General features: G+C 30.7%; 1 protein-coding gene across 1 annotated transcript in view; it reads left to right on the top strand.

Moving 5' to 3' along the window:
• Positions 1 to 5,826: 5,826 nt before the first annotated feature.
• LOC108691621 (putative phosphatidate phosphatase) overlaps positions 5,827 to 16,525 on the top strand; it is a 39,899-nt gene continuing 29,200 nt past the window's right edge. The window contains exon 1 of the mRNA XM_018199463.1: positions 5,827 to 6,315. Within this exon, the coding sequence (XP_018054952.1) occupies positions 6,252 to 6,315 (64 nt within the window). The 5' untranslated portion in view covers positions 5,827 to 6,251. The remainder of the gene's footprint in view (positions 6,316 to 16,525) is intronic.

The following is a 16,525-nucleotide window of genomic DNA, read 5'->3' as shown; positions in this document are numbered from 1 at the left end:
TAAAATATTAATATTAATAAAATATTAATATTTGTAAAAATGATGCTCATACATCCTTAAAAAGATTCACAATTTTTTTTATCGCCTAGCGATGATGGTAGACTGGTTCTGAAAAAGATTCGTAACAGTTCGAAGATAGTTTTTCCGCAAATATGCTAAAACAATATGCTAAAAAAAATGTATGAATTTTTATTCAACATTTTGCATGAGAAATCATACAATATAATTTCATAAATTCAATTATTAACGCTACAAGCTGACATCTTGTCACTGTAGCTAAATTATGAGATGCACAGTACAGAGAAAAATCGAGAAAATCCTTTTTTTTCACATGATTTGATCGCAACAAATTATGGTTTTATGCCATAAGCATGCATATGTATCCAAATATGAACTTGGTGAAATTATATCGATTATTCTCGTAAATACATAATTTCACAATAGCTGCTCTATTCTTATGTATATGTGAGTACAACTCGACCGACGAGTATATCGCGTCATTATATCGTTAGTTAGTAATAATTGCGCTAAGGATTCGCAGACACTTATGAAATACTTATGAAAGAATGTCAAATATGAAGTATCAACGATTTTGACACTGTATGCTGTTACTACATTTGTGTAATTATGTAATTGCCTCATAGTTAAATACAATATTATCACGTTACGCCGATCTTGTGTAAATAAGATAAATTTGTAATTTTATTCTTTTCTTTTTCCTTCTTATTTTCTATACTTATCGATATATCTATCACATTAAGGATCGTTGCAGACATGATGGGATCACAAGGAGGAAAAAAAATTTACAAATATATGAAATGTGACTGGTTTGAAATCGTTGGTGCGATTTCTTCTTAATTCGTTGCTCGTGCGCAATGCGTTAGTGCAAGGTTGTCGGCACGATTTATCGACGATATGTATTAATTGACGTGGCGGAAGGTTTATTCAGGCATGAATTTCTCGGCGAATCATGTATTCGTGCATGCAGAATGCACCGCGGGTGGCAGTGGTTGAAATAAGAACGCAATAAGAACAAAGTTTTTTGTTCTTGTTTTTAGTTTTAGTTCCATCGCGTTCCCAGAATAGAATTAACGTGCATGGGACGATCTTGTTGATTGATTTCACCGTGACAATTTCACTGTGGAATTCGTCGTTATCATTCGATCGGGAACGTGATGCTATTTCATGCTACTCCAGACAGACGTGTGATGTGTGACTCGTTTCGTTGTATAATGACAGATATGCTTTGAGAGCTAATTTATTACTTTCATTAATGAGTTTAATTTTGTATGTCCAAGAGGGATAATTTATCTTATAAATACTAATAAGTCGTTCGCATCACATTAATTATATCATTTACGCTTGTTCTTTTGTGTTAATTACGTGACTTTCTTAAGTATAATATGTTGTATGATGTATGTACATAGAGGCTATGTCTAGATAAGATAGTCATATTTGAAGGAAATTTATGCGATTTTTCGAGTTTTTGTTCCAGTCCGAATGAATGATGAATGCAGGGAAGTGACAAGTTTTATGAATTTTAATAAATCAAACTACAGAGGGTATATCTCGAAAAGAGAAAATTAAAAATTACAAAAATGAGCAAATTTAGTAAAATATTCATTAATTAATTTAATATTAATTAATTTAATTAGTCAACATCTAGTGAATTTTTCACTTTTGAAATTTTCACCTCATTTCAAAATACACAATCGATTCCTAGAAGGGAGGCCGCACTACTGCGTACTGTTGCATATTAAGATGGAATCACTCAATTTCTTCAATGACAGCACGCACATAATCATGCCTGCTCTGATGTATGCTAGAATTCGTTCATATATACATTGATATATGCTGCGTACTTTTTATATTTATTATAGATTACTTCATAGCTTATTTCCTTGCATGCACCAATCAAAAGAAATAATTTCTAACTAATTTCATAGTTAGTTATCAAATGTCAGACTATATGCATCAAAGCAAGCATGCATGCGTGCATGCTTATCATTCAAGGAATCGAGCAACGTGTGATTTCATCTTTATAAAGTCGTACACATGATTTAATCTACGTGTAAAAGTGAAATGCAATATTTCGAATTATACATACATACATGTACGTGCACATTTAAACTCACGTGAGTAGTCTTTCGCTGAACGGATTTGTCATGCGAATGACGATGAACGAACGTTTTGAAACCAAGACCCAGGACTCAATGTGTTTTCCTCGTAAATATTCGTGAGGATGCAGATGGAGGTTAATGGACAATATAGGGCGTTTCTATTTGCACCGAAAACGTTTGCTTTTATATTTTTATCTTAGATGTGCTTTAAAAAAATTTCCGCTATTCACAGAGCGATCATTGTTCACATTAGGGAACATTAGAGAGGAATGCTTTTCATTAGACAAATAAATCAAGTTAATAATCTGATGATCGGAAAGCAATAATGAATCTCGAAAGTTATTTTATCAAACGAATTTTCTCCGAATCACATTTCTTGATTTGCGCGCGCGCGCGTGTGTGTGTATGTGTGTGTGTGTGTGTGTGTAGTACGAACGTATTTAATTTAAGATAAAAATAAATTTTGAAACCTTGAACCTTTTACAGAGAGAAATATAAATTTTATAATATTTTAATAATGTCAAACTAATTGTAAATATTCTCGTCTATATAAGATATATATCTTTTATTATATATAATAATTGTCAAATATTTCATGAACAGGTAGAGCGGACTAAACTCGAAAAGTCCTCTATTATTTTCGCAATAGTTAATAAGATATTAATTAAATACTACCCTATAGGCGCATAATATTATTTCATATTAACTAATATTTTAAGCATATTCTTAGAATATTAAATGTAACATTTCAAGAATATTTTAAAATTGTATAATATTAAATATTGTAATATGCTCCAAGTATTAATGGAGGTTATATATACTCCTGATAATATTATATTATTATTAAAAGTAATATTATTTAATATTACTGTAATATTGTTTATTGTAAACATTAAGAAGTATTACAATAGCATTTACTTTAATTTATAAAACTGTTACATCTGTTCGTATAATAAGTATATAAGTATACGTTTAAAGACTGAAAATGATTTTGGCTCGCAGTTAATTATTGCGAAAATTGCAAAATGGAACAAGACTTTTCCTCTAATCTGCTCTACCTCCATGAAATATTTGGTGATTATTTTGGGATACTCTGTGTGTGCGTGCGTGCGTGCGTGTATAGAGGATGTTTCATTTTAAGTGATATCGATTATCTTCGAATCGATGATTTTATTGAAAAATTTTTCCAACGAAAGTTGCATGGCTTGAAGGGGAAACACATGATGGAAATGTAGACTTGATCTTGAGTGACCTTGTCAAAATCAGATCAAGGTCATTAATTCTTTTTTTAATAGAAATCCCTATTTTTTATTACATATTCTTGTAGCTTTCTTGAGAGTTTTCTAAAATTAAATAATAAAGTTACATTAAGTATTAATCATTAAGTATTTTCCGAGTTATGGAGCTTGAAAGTTATAGAACCACCAGCGTTATTTATGTACGCATGCGAACGGAATTCATATGCGCGCGCATCTCCCATGCGCGATCTATCCACATTTGACATACGCTCACGCGCACGGAATTGAGTCTAAACCTTCCCAATTAAACGATTCAACTTTCCTCTTTTTTTCGTATAACTTTTTCATTCAATTTTTTTACAATAGGCTTTAGTGGGCTTTTTCAAAGCTTTTTTTCAAAATGGTCGCTTAGTTGAAATGAAATCATTGATATTATTTTGCTTGGTGAAGCTGGACGAAATTTGTAGAGCAGAAAGATTGTATCATAATGGATATCCGTTTAGATGACATCCAAATGCAATGCAGATAAGAATTTTATTATGAGAGCGTAGAAGAATCCATAAGAGAAACCGCAAGCAAATAAATGCTAAAGACGTTAATGATCCTTAGTTGGCCGGATCAATGATCAGTCTTGCCTTATAACTTAACAAGTATTTAATGAAAAGTAACTTTATTATAGTGTTTTGGAAAACTGTCTTGGATAAGCTACAAAAAGAAAAAATAGGCTTCCATTTAAAAAAAACATTAATGATCTTGACTTGATTTTTACAAGGTCATTCAAGATCAAGTCCACATTTCCATCATGTATTCTCCTTTAAGCCATGCAACTTTCGTTAAAAAATTTTTTAATAAAATCATCGATTCGCGCACTTAAAATGAAACCCTGTGTGCGCGCGCGCGCGCGCGCGCGCGTGTGTGTGTGTAAGGCCTTGTGCACAATAGGAGATGTTAGAAGCAGAAATAAATACTAGAAAATAAAATAATGAGTATATATAGAATATATAGAAGATGCAAATATATATATAGAAGAATATATATATTAGGTGTACAACTTTGCTTCCGCCGTTTTTTTTTCCGAAATTCGAGGATTTATTGTAAAAAACTGGTTATATATTTATGATTCAAAGTATTGTCCATCACTACTTTCTCCCATCTTTCGGGTAGCGTACGAATCCCGCGTCGAAAAAACTGGTCATCTTTTGAGGCTATTCACGAATCGATCCAATTTTTTACTTCTTCATAAGACCGGAAGTGCTGGTCAGCCAGGCCGGGTGCCATTGATCGAAAAACAAGTGATAGTCAGAGAGAGCAACGTCTGGAGAATACGGCGGGTGGGGTAGGACTTCCCATTTCAACGTTTTCAGTATGTCTTGACCACTTTCGCAACATGGGGTCGAGCATTGTCATGCTGCAAAATCACTTTATCGTGTCTCTCGTTGTAATGCGGCCGTTTGTCTTTCTTCAGCTCAAACATATCAATTGCATTCGATACCGATCGCCTGTGATTGTTTCAGTCGGTTTTAACAGTTCATAATACACTACGCCGAGCTGGTCCCACCAAATACAGAGCATGACCTTGGAGCCGTGAATATTCGGTTTGGTCGTCGAAGCATGGCCGGGAACTCCCCATGATTTTCTGGGATTATCGTAATGAACTCATTTTTCGTCCTCAGTCACAATGCGATGCAGAAATCTCTTCCGTCTTTGCCTTTCAAACAGCTGTTCACAAGCAAACAAACACCGTTCAACATCTTTCGGCTTCAATTCGTACGGCACCCAATTTTCTTGCTTCTGAATCATTCCCATGGCTTTGAGGCGTTTTGAAATGGCTTGTTGAGTCATTCCCAATGATCGTGCTAATTCTTCTTGATTTTGACACGAGTCTTGCTCAAGTAATGCCTCCAATTCTTTGGAATTGGAAAACCTTCTCTCTTCTACCGCTATGCCGGTCTTCGACGTCAAAATCACTGTTGAAATCACTCACGACACTTCTTTCATCTAATAGCGGCCTCACCATAAGTATTTGAGAGCATTCAATGAGCCTCAGCCGCATATTTCTTCATATTGAAGCAAAAAATTAAAACCTCCCGCAAATGACGAGAATTTGGCTCGTAAACTGACATTTTCAATCGAGAATAACTTTATGCAGACACAAATCGACTAATGTTTCTATGGGGTTATGTTGACAGATGCCCAAGTTTATTGTATGCCGTTTATGATCTATTTATTTCGACCACCACTTACCACTAAAGCCATCTATAGGAAAACGGCGGAAGCAAAGTTGTACACCTAATAGAAGATGCAAAGGCATTTATGTCTTATATATTATTTGTATCCATTGTTCGTTTTGTTGAACAACTCAGTGAAGTTAGCCGTTGGTCGGATCTCGATCGAATTGATTCGCGACAATTGCGATCCAGTGGTAGATTGGGTGACAAAAGGAGAGGGAAAAGGCAAAGTGGGGAGAGCACAGTCATAGCCGAGTGCCGACAGCGTTGAACGCGGCGCATGGCGTAGAGTGGCGAGTGGCGAGTGCGGTGGAGCGCGGCGACGCGACGTCTTGGCGTCTCCGCTCGCGATTACTCCACTTGCACTCTGGTCTACTCGCGGCGCGCGGCTTGTCGTGCCGTGAACCGTGAATGCCGCGCTGCGTCAGTCTGCTCCGAGAAGTCGTGTGGTATTCATCGTATGCAGTGTGATTCACTGCACGCCTACGCTTATGAAACGTCAACGACACGCAACATTCGAGTCCGTTTCCTCGTCGCGTTTACCTGACGTTCTTCGACGTCAGACTTCACTATCACTGATCACCGGATTACTGAGCACCTTGCAGCGCATTGACGAGCGCAGCGTCTCATCGCATTTCAACGCAACTCAACGGTCATAAATAAACATGGATCGATCATCCAAGTTAATTCTGCGGAAAGTCATCATAGACTTCCTCTGTCTATTTGTTGGTAAGTAAAAGCGCCAGATTTTTGTGTGGATTCGAAGAAGAACGCGTTACACATCGAACGACCGGCTACTTATATATATCAGATTGACAGAGTAGAGGCGCCGCGCGCGGTTCGCTTGATGTTTGTCCGCGCTAAGTGAGGAGGGTGTAATCTTTAAATTGGCAGATGCACTTTGTTTATGCCAAAATATTGCATGTACAGTTCTCTTTCTTTCTCGACGCATGAGAACGTGCATTGTTAATGCGATGTGAGCACGATTTCTGCGAATTGCTTTGGCAGATAATGCGTGTTCGCAAGGTATTCGCTAGAGAGAGAGAGAGAGAAAAATGAAAGAGAGAGAGAGAGAGAGAGAGAGAGAGAGAGAGAGAGAGAGAGAGAGAGAGAGAGAGAGAGAGAGAGCGCTCTGTTTCGAAAGTACGCGGGATTTTAACTTTTAGTGCATTCCGTAGCGGCACTTACAATGGAATCTCTTCGCTCAATTTATGTCGCAAGAGCTTTAATGGTTTTAATCTTCATCTGTGGATTTACTTATCTAGGGTACTTTTTCTTAAAAAAGGCAGAGGAAATTCTTAAAATAGTAAACTTGCCCTAGTATGTATATATTGTTGTATATCAAATTTTTTAATTTTTTCAATTCTCAGAAATAAAGTCGCAAAACTTTATTAATCTTTTGAAATTTATAGAGATTTTCAAAGAACTGTACAGTTTACGTTCGTATCGATGTAGATTAATAATCTTTGTATTCTTATGTAATATTAATCTAACGCGAGATAAAAGAAATTGGATGCAAACAATTTTTACATTTAACATACTTAATATATGTAAGTAAATGCATCATAATAAAAATTATCGTAATAAAAATTAATTGACCAAAATTATACTTGCAAACAATTTTTAAATTTTCGCTTTCAGATAGTCTTATATTGTTCTACGGATTAGATATAATATTACAGATATAATATTACATTGATTTGCAAAATGACATTAGCGATAACATGACTCTCTCGCGGTAATTTGTGCATCCTTATATATATATATATATATATATATATATAGGATTCTAACATGGATAATATTAATAAACAGGAACAATATAATATCATATAGATGATAACGTCTCAAAGGAAATAAAAGATAAGTTGTTCCAAATATTAATAGATTAATAGCTAATAGTGAAGCCAGCGCGATTTAATGTAATAAAATTAAGTAGATCGTGATTTCATTCCGCGAGTGAAAACACTCCATTTTTCCAATCAGTCAGTACTTATCAGTCTTCATCATAATAGCGACATGATGGATGGTTAACGCAGTACGCGATGTTTCGCAGAAATGTAGTACATTTCGCGCGAACGCGTATCTTGTATAAACATGTTGTAAAATCGGTATTGCTTTCGATTGATATCATCTCTCGGTGACGCCAGTGACACAATTCCACGCGCGATACAAACAGACAATACGACGCCTTCATTCATCTGCCCACAAAACTGCGGTATACGCAATGACAACATTTTGTCACTTCCGTTTAAATAAGATCCATCGCGAAACTGTACTTTGTATTGACCTCTTTTGTCGTAATACAATGAGATAAGTATTATTACGAATATTGCATTAAACGTGAAACAGATCACTTTATCTATTTTTTACGCAAATGCAGATAAAAATGTATTTAACATAAAAACATACAATTTGCTTAGAAGAAATATAAAAACATCACTATATACGAAGCGAAGAATGTTATTACTTAAAATGTCGGAAAAGACATTTGCAACAGCAAATGAATAAGTTTGAAAAATTGTAAATTCTTTTTGTCATTTTTTTGTATTTAATGACATAATATTTGATGACAAGAAATTAATTTGAATTAAGTAATTACAAAAAATTTCAAACAAATCATATTTTATCGATTTCGATTATCTTTTTGAGTTTATTTTTCACGTCAGTCGTGAGTGACTTTTGTTATTATCGCAATCTTTGATAGTCGATTCCTAACTTATACAAGGTGTTAAAAAAACTATTCAGTATTTATATGATAGATAGTACACACCATACTGATTGTGAGTAAAGAAAGCTTAGTGAACATAGAACATAGAAGTTCAACTGTTTTCTGAGATATAAATGTTTTTGTATGAATGCCGAAGTCATTCATGAAACATCATGAATGATTTATTTACTATATTTACAAAAGGTTTCCTCTTTCCATTTCTATATATGCTTAGCTTCTTCTTACAGAGTCTTTTTGCAGAATGTAATTTATAAACACTGAGGTAAACATTGCATACGACACGTAGAAGCCAGTAAGTCATTCATGATATGCTAATATACAAAAATATTTATATTTCAAAAACGATTGAGTTTTCGATTTATGTTCACTAAAATTTTTACTCAGTGATGTATACTAACTTTGGTTTTTTTTTTTTACATAATGTCTAATTTTTATCGTATATGAACAATAATACTTTATTGAATATATATATAAAAACTGATAAGGAACACTAGGTGACAGAGTCGGGGATTTTGATGCGCTTTTTACAGTGTAAAACTACTGTTCTTGAGCGAAAAAAAAACCGATACGTGTTTCAGCCATTGGCTCTTAGTTTCGAAGAAATTGATTTTTTAAGTAATTATTGTACTAAAAAAAACTGTAAATGAAAATATCAGTATCTTTATTTTTATCTTAATTTAATGTTCTTAGTTTTAATTATTTTTTGTAAAATTGTTTTAATTATTTGATTGTTGAAAATTTCATGAAATATAGTATATTACATATTAGTATTATAGATAATTAAAAATTAATCATTTATGGAATATTTATTATCATCGTTATTATCGTCGCAGTAATTGGTAATCACATGCAACGTATAAATAAGATTGTAATGAAAATTGTTACAGTTTCTGATGAAATTAGAAATTGGAAGTTATGAATAGGAACAAGTAAGTCATATGTTTGTAATCTTCTTTTGATTAAGATTTATCGATTTATTAATAATAATAGAAATCGTGTTTTGTAAATGTACATTATACGGGATGATATAAGTCATAAAACAAGAAAAATATAAATATTCATTGCATTATAAACATCTTACAAATAAATTTTTGTTGCAGACAATAACTTTTTCTAACATCTGGCGGAAAATAGATTTGATTGATATTATGGAAATAGCTTTTTTCAGGAATCATTTTGATGAGAACCAAACTCTTCATTCTAAAATGAAATTCATTCTAAAATTCATTCATAAGATGCTCACAATACAATAAATATTTATATTTTTCTTGTTTTTATGATTTATATCATCCAATGTACGTTTACGTAAAATATGATTATATAGTATTTTCTAGATTATTTTCTAATTTTCTATTATTATTAATAAATCAATTTTTCTTATTTATGCGTTTATATGAATAATAATAACGACGATAATAATAATAAATATTCCATAAATGAATGTTTAATTATTCATAATACTAATATGTAATTTCATTATAATCAAAAAGTAATTAATTAACTTAATAACATTAAGTTAAAATAAAAATATAGATATTGATAAAAATATTGATATTTTTATTTATTTTACAGTATGTTTTTTAAATTATTACTTAATAAATAATTATTTAAAAAATCGATTTCTTCGAAACTATGAGCCAATGGTTGAAACGGCCAGACACGTATTGTCTTTTTTATCGCTTAAGAAAATGTGTCTGTAAAAAGCGCATAAAAATTCCCTGTCACTTGATGTTCCCTTTCTGAGTGATATTTTAAAATACATTTATTTTTCTTCATTCCTTTATGACTTTTAACATAATCTTGAGGAAATTGTGTAAAGCCACAAATCGCCAAGTTATGACTATGATATTAGAAGGAAAAATTTTTTTATTTTTCATAAATACGGTAGAGAATGTGAATGAATGGTCAAAATTAGATGTTTATATAATATAATACAATATATATTCTTTGTTTAAATTTAAGATATGTTGCGCGCCGAAACATTCGGACATTTTTCCTATATTAAATCAATTTATCTTTGAAATCTTCGGACTTTTAACACAATCAATATAAATATAAGACACTAATAGTCTCCCCTAAATTAAATTATAAAAACTGTAAAAAACTTTTTATATTTCGTTTGCATTTCGGAAACGTATGTTTTATCAATTCTTTATATGACTTTTGTCATGCAATCGAATTATACTTGCGTATTATTCCATGAGATTTATCGTTATCTTTTTGAATAGTCTAAAGGAGATTATAAATTTTCAATTGTCTTGTAAGATGTTTTGTAAGACAATATATATATATTTTATGAATTAAGTACTTTCTCTTTTAATACTCATATAGAAATATATAATAATATAAAAATACTTTTAATACCCAATAGAAATGCCAATCGTTTTCAATAATGTAATGCCAATGTTCAAAATATGGTAACCAACAATTGGCCAATACTTGGTATTCTATGGGCCATATCTGGCATGACTGGGTACCATTGATTTCCGTTGTTTTTTTATCTGTTACTTAATTTCGTGTGATAGTTATTTAGTCCTTATATTAATAAATATGTCGAAAAATTATTATAGACAAAAAAGTTTCGAAAATTAAAACAATTAAAAATTAACATCAGTGATAAATGTATTAATAATATTGAAAAAATTACAGTGAAGAAAATAACAGTGGAATTAATATTGATAGTACGAACAATGTAAGTGAAGTTATATTAGATCACAATGAAGAAACTATTAATTTAAAATTGATAATTATAATGCTATGAGCATTGACAATAATTCTTCCTGCACAATAAGTGACTCTAATGTAATGTTATATAATGATGAAGTTACTGATGTTGGAATAACAGAAAAAATTCAACAATGGACATTAAATAATCTGTGGACAGTTTACAATTGAATGTTGTGACGGATTTATTTCAAATATTAAGGGAAGAAGGCCATTCCTCTTTACTAAAAACTGCTCAAAATCTTTTAGGTATCGAACATCATCGAATTTTACAACAAATACGTAGCGTTAAAGACTCTTGGAGAATATTTTTATATTGAAATGAAATATGTTTAGACCGAATAATTGACCCTGAAGTCTTTAAGGAGAAATAAATCGCTGTATTGATTCGCATATTGATCCATATTGTGTCCAAATTTACAAATAACTCACAAATACAAGTTTGACCGATAATTGTAAAAATATTTCATGAAAGTTATATTTGTAAATTTTCGTTGTTGCTCTTTATTGTGGAGATTCTAAACCTCAGAAGGCTCCTGATTATTTAAATCATTTTGTAATAGAAGCAACTAAATTAATTAATGAAGGTATGATTATTAATAAACGAACATATTTATTTAGAATCATTGGAATTATTGCTGATTCTCTGGCAAGAGCATTTCTAAAATGCATTAAATCATGCGTTTTTATGCTTGCAAAAGGTGTACCGTTAAAGGAATTACAAAAATAGCAAGGAAAATAGTAAGGCAAAAATAGGCAAGGAAAAAGTAATATATCCTGAAATAGTCCTAAATGAACGAAGGAAATTCGAGAAACAAAATCAAGCTCAACATCATAAAAAAAAACCTAATAACTTCATTATTAATGCTACTAAATTTTGACATTGTTAATAATATAGTTCTAGGCTCTATTCACCTTCTATATCTTGGAATTATGAAATATTTGATGGAAAATTGGACTTTAAAGAAAAATGTCGCACGATTTAAAAAAAGAGTAATAAATGATTTTTGCAGTGCGATGTTAAACGTAATACCTAGCATATCTTGTGAATTTCAGAGGAAAAAAATTTGATGTGAATCTTGTTTCAAGATGGAAAGCTACACAATTTAGATTTTTCCTTTTGTATTGTGGTCCAATCGTTTTAAAAACTGTTTTACCCGATCATCATTACAAACACTTTTTACTCTTATTTGCAGCGTGTCGTATATTAAATAGCAGAGAATTAATAGTACACACAAATGGTTGTGATTATGCTAGATATTGACACAAGTCTTCACATTATTACCGTCATTATACGGAGAAAGCTGTCAAGTACTAAATATACACAATCTGATTCACTTAGCAGACGATGTTGAAAATTTTAACATTCCATTAAGTGATGTTTCAGCTTTTTGAAGTGAAAGTTACATTGATATCTTTTTAAAAAATTGATAAAATCACCTAAAAAACTACTAACTCAAATAGTTAATAGATTATCTGAACTGGAATCTGGAAATCATATAATGATTTTAAAAAATTATATTTTTTCGAAATGATAGATGATACTGCTTATTTAATTATTGTGAGCATATTTATAGAATTATTTCATCAATTAAAATCTATAATTCTACTTTGATCAATTCATCTTCACAATTTGGTGTTACTAAAAAATTCAAAAATTTTTATTATTGAAAAAATGAAGAGACACATGAGTGTATTATGACTAAAGAAAAAAATTTTTATTCTTGGATGTGAAATAATAAATAAACGAGAAACATTTAATTATCCACTTTCATCAGAGCAAATAAGAATTTTCGGAGATGGATTTATGGCTTCTCATGAATAATGATAATCGACTGAAATGCTCTAGCACAAATATATTTTATTACACGTCAAAATTAAATAATACGCAGTTTCTTTACTGTATTTTTAAGTAAGTATTAATGATTTTGTTTTTTAAAAAATATTAGACAATTGTATACTAATTTATACAAGTAAATGAGTTCTCAATGTTATAAATATATTACAATTTTGTAAATAATTTTAAAAAAGTGCTATAAAGATATTAGTAAAATTATTTTACTCTATGAGAAAATAGATGTGTTAGCATGCACGCTCTCTTCATTCATTTATATTGAACAGTGTCGTTGTATTCAGCGTCGATACGAGAATGCCATGAAAAACAATGTCATGACGAGCATTTGTGTTTCTTGTTAGTCTGAAAAGATGATTTAGGGTACGGTCAACGCGATGCTGCAAACCCTTTGAAGTGTTTTTTAATTGGTCATTGGTTTGTAAAATTCTTTCTTCTAATTGGTCCATCAAATGCTTCAAAGCATTTGTAGCGAGACTTTGACCACAGCTTTGGCCAATTCGGATTGCGAATGTTTTGCTTCAATATGGAAAGTTATTGACGAAATTGATGTTCTTGATTGATATATTTTTATTTTTCTGCAATCCATGAAAAGATCGAAATATTTATCTGTTACTGGCCATTTTGAATCCGTGTATAAAATGTGGAGTCGATTATACAAAGATAAAGAAAAATAAAGCCCATTCTTCTACAATGGGCAGTAGATAAAAAATCGAAGAAAGTAGAAAGTAGAAAAGAAGAAAGTAGATTAAAGATAGAAGAGAGCAGTGAATTAAAAAGTAGATGCAGAAATCGACTAATCCTCACATTCGATTTGATTGATTTCTACGCCTACTCCTTAATCCACTACTGCACTACTATTGCACATTGTAGAATAGGTTTAAGAGGAAGTATTTTTACTACGAAAACGAAATTCACTTTATATCAGGATAAAATATGACGATACATTTGTTAACAAGGTAAGAAGAAACCTTACATTTGACACATACATTTTTCAATAAAAAGATTGACTCAAAAAAATGATTTTGCAGTTGTAGCGAAAATTATCTAAGTATGAAAAATTCTGTACATCCAAATAAATCGTGTGTATAAAAAAATTCTATTTATTAGATAAACAACATGATAATGCTGAACAATATACAATTATTCAATTTATTGAGGATAACTCAAACTCTAAACTCATTGATTTGATTCCATCTTTCTAGATTTATGAAATTAATCAGAAGAGATATTTTTGCAAGTATCCAAATTTAATGATTATTGCCATTTTGATAATTAGCTTCTTTCATCAAAAAGTGCTAAAGAACATTGGGATTCTTATGCAATAATTATTATTGCATACACAAGTAAGTAATATTTAAAAATAATAATAAGTAATATTTAAAAATATTCTTCAAATATTAAATAGAAATATGCCTAAACTTTTATTCCTGAATATTGTAATTCTATTATTTTTATCATTATTGAACTCATTACTTCAGCAATGCTTTCTTTCAAATTTGATTTTGCAGTGAAAAATATTATTCCATATAATATGTAATATTTAATAATAATTTATAATATACTTATAATGTATACATTACTTTAAGTTTTTTTTATTAGATTTTAATTCATTAGAAGATATAAACAAGGAAAGAGAAGGTTAACGAACATTAAAGTCGGATAATAATGTGAAAAGTAATGACGCATGCAAAGTCAGTCATGATATTATCCAAAGATTCCTTGGAAGAACAATTAAATGCAGTGAAGCCATTTTAAACAAATCCCGAATATATGAATCCCGAATATATTGACGAATCTCTTTCGATAAGTTCTTTTTCAGTTAAATCAAAAAAAAAGAAAACAAAAGATATATAAAACAATCCTTAGACATCATATTATAGGTGAGTATCATATTCTTTAACAATCGGGAAACGAATTTTAGAGCGCGGCGCGCGCTCTTTTGTGACGAATTAATTAATTAATTTCATTAACTTAGAGTGAGCACTAAAATCGGAAATGCATATATTTTGATACTACCATGTCTGGGGATTGTTTTAATACTAATATTATGCGAGCACCAAGTTCTTTGACGTGCAATTAATAGAATTTAAGCCTCGGCGTCATCGGTTGGAATGAATTTATTATATTTATATATTTATTTTATTTTTTTATGGTTAGCAACAAATTGGAATCTTATCTTTTGAATATATATAAAATCTACATTATTTTAGTTGGGAATACTTTTAAAAATGTGTATCACGAGCTCTCTAAATGTAAGTATTGTATACGACGGTGTAGTGTTTAATATGTGTTCGAATATTTGAATTAACGCTATATTTGAATTTTTTTTGGCTCTATTTTAGAGCACTAAATTAGCATTAAAATCCCTGTGTACTTAATTTTTATATACGTGCCTTGTATATATTTTTTTATTATGGGGGGGGGGGTCCAGCTTGCCATTAAGCTGGATCCCCCATTTTTTTTTATTACTGTCAAACAGTTTGAGCATTAAAATTCTGAATAGGGTACTAAATTAGCACTTAAAAAGCACTAAATTTTTGATTTATTCCAAACTTGATTTTCAATGGGGAGAGGGGGTCCAGCTTAATATAATAGACGTGCAGAAAACATGTCTATTTTGATCATAATGATCTTTCACTCATAAACGCCAATTAAGATTTTGGACAGAAGATTTTGGTAGAACCGAGTAAGCATTAAAAATTTGATTAAATATATATTAATCAAGATTTTAGATTGATTCAGATTGTTTATTTAATTATTTTTTTAGTTTCGTTAGATATACCGATAGATTATATCGACAAAAAATTCCAAGAGCTTCAGAATGAATTTAAGACAAATTTCCGCCAGAAAAAGATTTTTATACGATATGATTTTTAGATAAGAAGATAACCGAAGTGAAACATACACTTATTATTAATCAATCGACCACTTCACAAATTAGCATCGAAAAATTAAAGGAAGGATTGAACATTGCTCTCCAACAGTATCATTGGATCATTTTTTGCAATTGGAGAATGTATTAAAGGATTCTCTAGAGAAAAAAGAAACATTGGTAAATGAATTGCACTTCTATTTATGAAAATATTTATATTGATTTATTATTAATTTATTTCTCTTTATTTAATCACAGATGGCTTTGTTTCGCGCATTTATTGTTGCCGAATTGGATTTGAAAGAGAGCAATTGCTAAAGTAATGAATTCATAATGACGAAAACAGTAGAATTACAATATTCAGGAACAGGAAAAGTTATTAATGAACAGTCCAAAAGAAATTTTAGCAACACTAATTCCTATATGTTTAAGAGATAAAAATGATTCTTTTAACATCAGTTTTTATGACTTGTACATTTATGTATAAATAAATTTTATTCTAATATTTTGTTATTAGATATTTTAATAGAAAAGCTCCAAAACGACGTAAATTGTAAAAAGTTGTCAGGTCAGATGGGATTATGGTTATTACGAGCTGGAGACATTTTTTTCACTATCGTGAAGGAGGCAGAAAAGAACGAAATAAAAATTGAAAATTTATTAAAACTAGATTAATTAAGTTTAATTGTTTTTTTTAGTCAATGTATAACATAGTATATATGTGTGTGTGTGTGTGTGTGTGTGTGTGTGTGTGTGT

Source organism: Atta colombica, unplaced genomic scaffold, assembly GCF_001594045.1.
Source record: "Atta colombica isolate Treedump-2 unplaced genomic scaffold, Acol1.0 scaffold48, whole genome shotgun sequence".
NCBI classification, from domain to species: domain Eukaryota; kingdom Metazoa; phylum Arthropoda; class Insecta; order Hymenoptera; family Formicidae; genus Atta; species Atta colombica.
The sequence above is the reverse complement of the archived record's forward strand: the minus strand, read 5'-3'. Positions and strand labels throughout refer to the sequence as shown.